This window comes from Ipomoea nil, unplaced genomic scaffold (assembly GCF_001879475.1).
Source record: "Ipomoea nil cultivar Tokyo-kokei standard unplaced genomic scaffold, Asagao_1.1 scaffold1576, whole genome shotgun sequence".
Lineage (NCBI taxonomy): Eukaryota > Viridiplantae > Streptophyta > Magnoliopsida > Solanales > Convolvulaceae > Ipomoea > Ipomoea nil.
The window spans coordinates 5,413,362-5,423,898 of NW_017618004.1; the positions used below are offsets into that span (position 1 = coordinate 5,413,362).

Below are 10,537 nucleotides of genomic sequence, written 5' to 3' on the forward strand. Positions count from 1 at the left end.
CATGCAAGAGTAACACTATCATATGAAGAAATTGTGTGCTTAGGTTCAAATATCTTTTTGAAATGAATGGTCAATATGCATGTCTTATGTCGTCATCACATTTAATTTCATTTAAGAAGTTTGACAAAAATGGTCCCTTATCTAATGCATTTATGTACCTAATAAAGATAACACCCATTTTGCGAAATAACCACCCCAGCAGTTACTACCACATGAATTTTAAATCTATAAAATATTTCTGACAGTTTCATTGCGTAAACGCAAATGGTTTTTTATTACTTTATAATATACCTCTAATTTTATATTAAAGAAAATTTTTAAATTTTGTCTCCATAACATTAAGAGCTTGAGTTTGACTCCTTTTTTACTAGTTGACTCATAATTCTGTGACACAATTTAATTATTTTACTCTTTAATCCAATCGGTATAAAAATAAAAGATTTTTCTTTACATGCTAATAATACTATATACAATCATGCATGATATATCACTATAATCATTACTATATCAATTTAATCTATATAATAGACTTTTTTTTAGAAAATATTTCGTAGTAATTAAATATACAATTTCTTGTATAAACTATAAGTTGGGAGTACAGCGAAGCAAACTAAAGCATAGGAATAGGATGCAAATGCCAAAACAAACTGGTTTGTATTAAGGCGTGCGCCCACGAAATTTCCAACAAATCCACCCAAACCATGCTGATTTTTCCAAGCAAAGCCATTTGGATGTATAAGATTGACATCGTTGTACACATCATAAGTTTGGAATATAAAATATATAAAAATAATAAACGTGTAATCTGACTTAGTTTAAATTTTTAATTAAAGTGATTATATATATATATATATATATATATATATATATATATATATATATATATATATATATATATATACACACACACACACACACACACAAAATACAGTATTCCTATATATTATTTCACCAATAAATTAAATTTAAATTCTATGAGAAAATAATTGTTTAAAATATTGAAATATTGATTCCATTATTTGGTTGATGATAAATAAATTGTTGAAAATAATTAGTCTACATATTCAAATATCTCTATATAGTAAAGATATACAATGGTAATATAAGAATTCGTGTTGTAACTTTTCTCTCAAAATGTATTTAAAATAAAATACCAAAACAGAGTAATGAATTTATTTATTTATTTTTCAAATTTGAGGAATTTATTTTTCATTGAATAAATATTCACCAACCAAACAATGTAATTTTTTTTTTCAAATTTAAGAAAAAAGATTTATCAGGCATAAAAATATTTTTTGTGAACCAAATAGATCATTAAACTGACACAACTAAAAAGTGGAGATGAATTAAAAAATGGAACGGTGTACTAAAACGCAGTATTCCGCTTTGCAACAAAGAATATCTTTGCAGACAAAAGTTGATAACATCTAGAATCAAACAGCAAGTAGCTAAGAACCTCTTTATTACTAATAATAATAATTAATTACATAGAAATCAAGAAAATTTATTTTTAAAATACGCACTGACAGCGAATTAATGTTAAACCATATCCTCCTTGTACCTTCTTCTTAGTTGGAGTATTTTTATTGCTGCTCTTGTCACAAGTAATACCTCATTTTTAAATAATAATAATTAATTAAATACTTAATGGTTAAGCATTTGTGATTTGACCGTTTATTTTCATATTCTTGAGTTTATTAATTAATTTTTTAATAAGATAAGAAATATCAGATTTAGAAGAAAAGAAAAAAAAAAAAAAAACCAATTACAGAACGAGTCGTGCCGGTTTGTGCATTTGTACGTGCGTCGCCGGCTTGGACTTAACTAGCCGTGTAAAAGACTTCAAATTTAGGTGGAGACTGGAGAGGATTTTTCAAATTTAATTATCAAACTTTAAATATTGTTTTCCTAAATTCCAACTCCACCCTGGAAAATATAGCAAATAATTTGTATTTTCAAAAATAGGAAATATAAAAAATGAGTCCGGTAAAATATATAAATACATAAACGAGTAAATTCCATTTTTGGTCCTACTATTATAGGGGTCATTATAATTTTAGTCCACTATAATTATTTTTGTCACATTGCGTCCATTATTATTAAAAGTATTCTAATTTTAGTTCACGAAAAATCTTAAAATTGACTAAAATTTGAACACTTTTAATAATAGTGGATGCAATGCGGCAAAAATAATTATGGTGGACTAAAATATCCTATAACAATAGGACCAAAAATGAAATTCACTCTATATAAACAATTTTTTAAAACCAATTCTTAATATATATGGAGTAATTTTGTAACCATCACAATATAGGCGGTTCTTCAAATTTGAAAATGAAAAGAACTTTTTTTTTTTTTTGGAAATAAGGACTTAATGCATTATATCAAAAAACATACAATCAACAAGATAATGAGGAGTTTTCAAAAAAAAAAAAAAAACAAGATAATGAGGAGGATGGTTGAGCCACTCCCCGCAACTTGACTCAGAAACGGCTTCCCGAGCAATCAAATGGGCAGCACGATTCGTAGATCGCTTAACAAAGTAGAAGTCGACACCATCAATAGTGGATCTTTAGCTGCAAAGAGTATATGTAAGCCGGGAAGATTTTCAGTCAAAGTAGCCAAGGTGATCTGCATCGAGAAGCCCTTAGTTGGCTAAAGGGAACTAGGATGGGAGATGTGGATGTGGAAACTGATTCCCAATTAATTTATTTTGCTTTACGTTCAGAACCCTTTAATTCTGCTTTTAGTTTAATTGCTGAGGATATTAAAGAAAATTAAACTTTTTAAAAACTATAAATAGCAAATGGAAAACAATAATTTTAACCAAGTAGGTTTATGTTTCATAGTTAGGTTGCACATCAACTAATAAAAAGCTTTGTTAATTTGTCAAGGGGCCCTAATATTAGACCGTAGGGTTGATCCCAGCCTAAAGTCACCTTATGTATAAAAGTTTTTTTTTTTTTTTTTTTTTTTTTTTCCTGTTGTTGTATAAAGAGTAGTTTTTATTGTTAAAATTTCGTATTGTTAATATTGGTGTATTTATGCAACAGTTAATTGTTATATATTGCATACTGATTTGAAAAAACAAAAAGGTTGCACCTAATTTTCTGGTTTGATTATAGTTTGTTTTTTTTGTTTTTTTTTTGTTTTTTTTTGTTTTTTTTTTTTTTTGGGGGTTTAAACTCACATTCACTATTCGAGCGTGTATATTGTGACCCTAGTCGACAAAAACTTACAATGAAGTAAATTAACTTAGGTTGTCCATAGTTGGCCGACGCAAATCAAAAAGACTAATAGACTATTCTTATTACGAATCAAACTGTAACTTTGTAATTACCCAATCAACTTGACCAATTTAAATAGAGTTATTCCAACTTACGTTATTTTATTCACATAATCATAGATAAATTTTACATTATTTACGTTATTTTATTCACATAATCATAGGTAAATGTTTTACACTATTTCACGTTTAAAAGATATAAATAATTCTATGGTCTAGTAGCATGAAGTAGCGCTCTCAAATGGGAGTTCAATACAATGAATAAGGATGATATGGTCATTTCACCGGGACATGTAAGAGTTCACGTGTACGAGGACGCATTCATTGTTTTTTTTTTTTCGTTTTTTTGTTTTTTTTTTTTTGTTTTTAAGTGCATTGCTGATTTGCGGCGTCCTTTTTAATTAAAATTTTTGTTCTTAATTAATTAATTAATTAATTTTTTGTTGTTGTAAAATATTCAAAATCGTGAAACGGAGCACATTTGAAGATACTCCGTAGTATATAACAGCTGGGTACTGATTTGGCGGTTTCGTATGGAGAGTTCCGACTTGCATTAGACTTCTCTCAATACCAAAACTATTCTATTCTTCTTCTTCTTCGTTTCTATCGAACCGACCAAAACTCCTGCTATTTTTCGATTCTTTTTTTCGTTTCAAATTTTGTATATTCTTTCCTACTGTTTTTTTTTTCCCTCTATCTTTTGCATTGTGTTGATAATCAAACGGGTACCCTCATCTCTGCTTGATTGAAGCAGCAAGAATAAAGCGTATGGGGTTCACTAGCACTTTGATGGGAATTCTTGGTTGCTGGATTGGGTTGCCCATTGGCCTTTTCATCGGCTTCTACTTCTTCATTTACTCCAAACCTGAAGATGTTAAGGTGGGTGGGTTGTATGGAGTTCATATTTTGTCTTCTTTAATGTAAAAATTATAATATATCTGGATTAGTGATGCCCATGATATGCTTGTGTTATTGTTGGGCTTTAGTTCTTTAATTGTGTCTTGTAAATTCAGCTCCAACAAGAGTATGAGTCTCCTGAAAAGGGTTATTGTGTCATGGGTTTTGATAACAATGCTGATTTCCCTGCCCTTTTTATCTTGGATTTTGAGAACATTTGAGTTTTAAATAAGTTAAAGTTTGAATCTTTTGGCCTTTTCTTAAAAGGGATTTGAGTGACTTGATTTTATGATTAGCAGTAAGCACAAAGAAATATTTTTATCGATTTACCTTTCTCTTGTTCTAAAGTAGAGCAAAATTTCACTTCTGGGCATCTTAATCAAAACTAAATAATGAAAAGAACCATACAATCAATCCATTGTAATTGATTCTCAGAAATCCTAATGTGTTGGTATGAATTTTTGGTTCCTGAGAATGGGAATTAAAATGTATTCTCAATATGAAATCCCAAGGATAATTATTGTTTTGTTATAATCCTGTTACTGGAATGATTGCAGGTTCCAAATATCAGGCCTCTTTATGAGCTTGACATTGATACATTGCAAGATCTTATTCCCGAGATTCCATTATGGGTGAAAAATCCAGATTATGATCGAGTAAGCATTTCCTTTCAAGTGAAATACACTTGTTCTTTCCGTCTTGATGATTTTTGTTTCACAAATTTTAAGGTACATAACCCTTGGCTGTTCAATATGCAGGTAGACTGGTTAAACAAATTTATTTTAGACATGTGGCCTTTTCTTGACAAGGTATCTTTATACATCCCACGCTCTCCAGAAAAAGAAACAAAAAAATCGACTTTATATTGTCCTTAATTGCTTTTTAATTAATTGTCAAACATATAGGCCATTTGTAGCAATATCAAAAGCACATGTGAGCCTATTTTTGCGGAATACGTAGGACAGTATAAGGTAGAGAAGATCGAGTTTGACAGTCTTACCCTTGGAACTCTTCCGCCAACAATTCAAGGTATGTTTCTGGCTCTGTTTTTATCTACATTTTCTTGCATATGATGCTTCTGTGTTTTTCTGCTATCAACTAACTCGATTTTCGTATTATTATGTGTATTGATTGACAGGTTTAAAGGTGTACGAGACGAATGAGAAGGAACTAGTGTTGGAACCATCCATAAAATGGGCTGGCAACTCAAACATTGTCGTCTCAATAGTGTTGTTATCTGCACGAATTAGAGTCCAGGTTAGTAAAAACAAGACGTTTGGGATCTTTCGGGAAAGAATGTATTGATGTAGTTTCTGTCTGTTGAGCATATAACCATTAATGTGCAATCCAACTATCAGCTTAGGCTTTTAGTTGAGATGGAGCACATGCTCCAATTTGGTATCAGAGCCAGACCACCAAAGGCCATGGGTTCAAATCTCTACAACCCACCATAACCATTAATGTGTAATTCAACTATCAGCTTAGGCTTTTAGTTGAGATGGAGCACATGCTTCAATTCTGTCAAGCGAATGCGCTTTGTTACAAATATTAGTGTTGCTTCTTCTCAGTTAGTGGACTTGCAAATTTTTGCCGCACCCCGAGTTATTTTGAAGCCTCTTGTGCCCGCGTTTCCATGCTTTGCAAATATTGTGGTATCTTTGATGGAGAAGGTATGCAGAACGTTACAGTTGCTAGTTTTAGTTATCGTTTTTGCGTTCCTTGAATCTTACTATAGTGAATGAACAGAATAAGCTGTATGTCTTTGCAGCCACATGTTGATTTTGGATTTAAAGTTCTTGGAGGCGACTTCATGGCAATTCCAGGCCTATACCGATTTGTTCAGGTGTTCATCGCTCATTGTTTTATGGGTAGGAACTGGGGAGTATGGGCTTTGAAGTTTGAATAATCTTGTTTAACACGCAAGTTGTAACATTAGCACACGCTTTTTTTCTGAATCACTGGATGTTCATTTCCTTCTTTCAGGAAACGATCAAAAAGCAGGTGGCAATCCTTTATCATTGGCCCCAACGTCTTGAAATACCAATTCTTTCCCCCTCTTCGTAAGCCTGTTCGTTCTCATATGTTATATAGTTCTTCTTTGTTCACTTTCTGAATCCCCTATAACCAGAGCCCATCAGTATAACCAACATCGCTTCGTCTTTTGGTCTCTTTCTCTCCTATGTCCTCAAACTATTTACAGGGTGACCATAAGGAAGCCTGTTGGAATATTGCATGTAAAAGTCATACGAGCAATGAAACTCTTGAAAATGGACTTACTGGGATTATCTGATCCTTACGTCAAACTAAGCTTGAGTGGAGATAGGTTGCCTGCCAGGAAGACGTCCATCAAGAAGAAGACCTTGAACCCTGAGTGGAATGAGACCTTCAAACTTGCTGTGAAGGATCCAGAATCCCAAGTTCTTCACATCGATGTGTTTGACTGGGACAAGGTTTGCCTCTTTCTTTCTATTTCAACATGATTGCCAAACACTCTTTATTTATTTATTTATTATTGTTTGGATAACAAGGGAAATTCACAGACACTACCTTGAGGGTGTCCATTGGGTAAGCCCTGTCTTGTGACCCTAGCTGGCAAAGGACCACAAGGAGGTAAACCAGCCTAGGTTGCCTATAGCTGACCAGTTCAAACCAAGAAGGTCAATAGGCCGCTTCCATTGGGAGTCGAACTTGGAACCTTGTGGTTACCTAGCCAACGGTTGCCAGCCTAGAGGGCGAAACTCGTTGGCTTCATAAAGTATTGTACTATAAATTTGTGTGTAAAATGTCTTCTATAACACGTTTGTATATACATGAAACGATTAGTCAAGTTTAAGAAAAACCGAGATTTTATGTTAGTGTTATACTTAAAGTATTCATGTTTGGGGCATATATATACAGGTAGGTGGACATGACAAACTGGGGAAACAAGTATTTCCTTTGAAGAAACTGCAAGCGAACGAGACAAAGGAGGTTACTCTCGACTTGCTTAAAAGCACGGATGCATGCGATCCAGACGACATGAAGCAGAGAGGGCGAGTCGTGGTTGAGTTGACATACGCTCCTTTTCGAGAAGAGAGTGATGGATTCAGCGGTCTTCTAGGCAGCTTTAACAGGAAAGAGAGCAATGGTGAAGGATCATCCAGTTTCGATGTTAGCCCCAGGCCCGGGGGAGCAGGTCTGCTAATGGTTACTGTCCAAGGAGCCGAGAACGTTGACGGTTCTCGACATAACAATCCATATGTGGAGGTATTCTTCAGAGGTGAAAAGAAAAAAACCAAGGTAAACTTATCTTGCTTGTTCGATTGTTTCTTTTAATACTACTGACTCTGTTACAATTCAGTATCTGTGATTCTGTCCATAACTATTTTCTCGACCTAACAATGCAGTATCTGTGATTCTGTCCATAACTACTTTCTCAACCTAACAATGCAGTATCTGTGATTCTGTCCATAACTACTTTCTCGACCTAACAATGCAGTATCTGTGATTCTGTCCATAACTACTTTCTCGGCCTACTGAAGGCTGAAGCATACTTGAACCCATAACCTCTTTTAGAGTTCGGGATTTGTCTGATGATTTAATTGTTATGAATTATTAGGTTATTAAAAAAAGTCGAGATCCACAATGGGATGAAGAGTTCCAGTTCATGGTTGAAGAGCCGCCCGTGCGTGAGAAGATTCACCTACAAGTCATCAGTAAAAGGAAAGGCCGCTTCGTCTACGGATCAAAGGTATCGTAACAGAGTCAATAGTACTATATATATAAAAAAAGGTATATTTGTATTTTATTTGGATTATTGTATTAAGATTATGAATTTTATTGATGTTTTTGTTATAGGAATCATTGGGACACGTAGACATAAACCTGGACGATGTGATCCACAACGGTCGGATAAATGAGAAATATCATCTCATAGATTCCAAGAATGGAGTAATACATGTAGAGCTGCGCTGGAAAACTATATGAATTACTTCCCTCGCTAAATCATGTATTATAATACTTTATTTTTTTCTCTCTTTTTTGAGTTTTTTCTTTGGGTGAAATTCTCTCATTTTGAGTTTGGGAAGTAGTTTCCCATGTTGTATGTATGCATAGTCTCCAAATATTATGTACCTCAAAAAATATATAAAAATATTGGCATATATATATATATATATATATATATATATATATATATATATATATATATATATATATATATAATCCTAGCAAAATTCTATACAACCTGTTCGAATTTCTTTCTGGTTTATTCGCACAGCAGCATCGTCGCACGTCCTTTCTTTGAAGCAGCGATTCTATTACAAACCAAAGCTGCCTAACATTTTATTATTGTTGCTTTGTGAAACCAAAGCTGCCTAACATTTTATTATTGTTGCTTTGTGAAACCAAAGCTGCCTAACATTATTATTATTGTTGATTTTCGAACCTGCTGCGATTATTATTATTATTGCCGCTGTTCCAACTGAAGCTGCTGCGCATCTTGTTACAATTATTCAACAGTTATATATATATATATATATATATATATATATATATATATATATATATATATATATATATAGCGTAAAAGATTATCAAATAATGCCCTTATTATTATTATTTATTATTATTTAAGGGAACCCAACATAAACTAGCAAGTAAAAATCTACTTAAGAGAATCTGGTAATAGAATTTTTTTTTCTCTCAAGTTAAAAGTAGCTTTTAATAAATATAAGAAGTTTGTTAATCTCATCATTGTGAATATAATAACACTATTTATTGATAAAATTTGTCAACATTTTTTTTTTTTTTTACATAAGTGCTATTTTGAATTTTGAATATTTTTTTTACATATTTGAATTTTTTTGACATATAGTTTATTAATTTACAAAAAATAATCTATTAAACTCTCAAATATTTGTTATGTTTTTTTTTTTCCTTTTTAATATTTGTATATAGCAAGGATATGTTAGAGATTTTTTTTTTTTTAAAAAAAAAAAAGAAGAAGAGAAAATAACACTTTTTACCCCTGAGTTATATAGTTATAGCACTTTTCCCCCTCAATTATTTAGGTAAGCACATTAGCCCCCTAAATTGTTCTAAAAGTGGTGCTTTTTCCCCCTGATATATTAAATTGACATTTATACCCTTAAAGTAAACATTTTATTTATTTTACTACTCCAACAAATTATTGCGTATAAGTAGTGATGACCACGGTTCGGTTTGAATTGAACCGGATACTAAAGCAATCGAATTAATAGTTTACGGTTATAATTCAGATCTAGAACCCAATATTTAAATGTCAATTTATTAAAATTATGTATCAAAAAAATTAAATCTTGAACCGTGAACCTGCGGTTCTGGATCTGATTCGCGATTTTGAACCGTCTTTATTTTAAAATTATATTTTTTATTTTAAAATAGTCTAAATTCAACAATAAATGTATTTTATTTTTTCAGTTCGGAACATGAACCGTTCGTTCCCGTTCACGATTTTAACAAACTCTAAATATCGAATTTCGATTCTAAATTGTAATTGGAATATTTCGGTTTGGTTGCTATAGTGTTTGTTTAGTTTGAACCAAATTATGGTCATAATTTGTTGGAAAAAAAAAATAAATTAAATATTTAGTTTAAGGGTAAATATGTGCAATTAACATTTCAGGGGGAAAAACAACCACTTTAATCATTTAGGGGAGAAAAAATGCTATATATATAAAACTCAGGGAGAAAAAGTGCCATTTTCCCAAAAAAAATCATAGGAAAGCTTAAACAAACTAACCATCTTAATTAATTTTCTATGTAATTTAATTCTTATGCTATTTGAGTAACACCAAATAGTAATTCTTGGGGTCTTAACCCCTCCGAAGCACCCAAACCAAAAAAAAAAAAAAAAAAAAAAAAAGTCACATCAAGTATCTAAATTAACTTTCATTGCAAAGTTATTATCATCTCATGTATTATTTGAAAGTATTTTCTCATAAATTTAATTGATGAAAAAATACCAACCGTTTTTTAAATGATATATAAAAGACATTCAAGATTAGTTGTGAGGGTGGGTGAGCACTTGGCATTCATGTAAGTCTCAATGCTATAACCGCCACTTAATAAAGATTTTGAACTTATAACCTTAATATAATCATTTCATTCACTAATATTTCTACCAACAGGGGCCCAATGCTTAAGGGGTAAAGCTAATCCAAGATTTTTTTTTTTTTTTAATAATAACAAAATTTAAAAATAATTTTTATATATAAGCAAAAATTCAAACTCATAGAGAGTATAAACCTCCTCAAACCTTTCCATTACACCCTTGCCTTTATCCTTAGCTTTATTTAGGAGCCCTAAGGGTTTAGCAAATTGTATTTTCCTCCT

General features: G+C 31.8%; 1 protein-coding gene across 1 annotated transcript; it reads left to right on the top strand.

Moving 5' to 3' along the window:
- Positions 1-3,811: 3,811 nt before the first annotated feature.
- On the top strand, positions 3,812-8,325 carry LOC109190631 (synaptotagmin-3). Its single transcript, XM_019341162.1, has 12 exons — positions 3,812-4,165; positions 4,741-4,839; positions 4,942-4,992; positions 5,089-5,212; positions 5,322-5,440; positions 5,752-5,853; positions 5,952-6,026; positions 6,167-6,243; positions 6,384-6,633; positions 7,082-7,462; positions 7,782-7,913; positions 8,021-8,325. Exons 1-12 carry the CDS (start codon positions 4,055-4,057, stop codon positions 8,147-8,149), a joined length of 1,650 nt encoding a protein of 549 aa, XP_019196707.1. The 5' UTR covers positions 3,812-4,054; the 3' UTR covers positions 8,150-8,325.
- Positions 8,326-10,537: the final 2,212 nt, after the last annotated feature.

Coding starts and splice junctions, on each gene's coding strand:
- LOC109190631 (XM_019341162.1), top strand. CDS start 4,055: ATGGGGTTCACTAGCACTTTGATGGGAATTCTTGGTTGCTGGATTGGG. Junction 4,993..5,088: donor TGTGGCCTTTTCTTGACAAG/GTATCTTTATAC, acceptor TCAAACATATAG/GCCATTTGTAGCAATATCAA. Junction 5,441..5,751: donor CTGCACGAATTAGAGTCCAG/GTTAGTAAAAAC, acceptor GCTTCTTCTCAG/TTAGTGGACTTGCAAATTTT.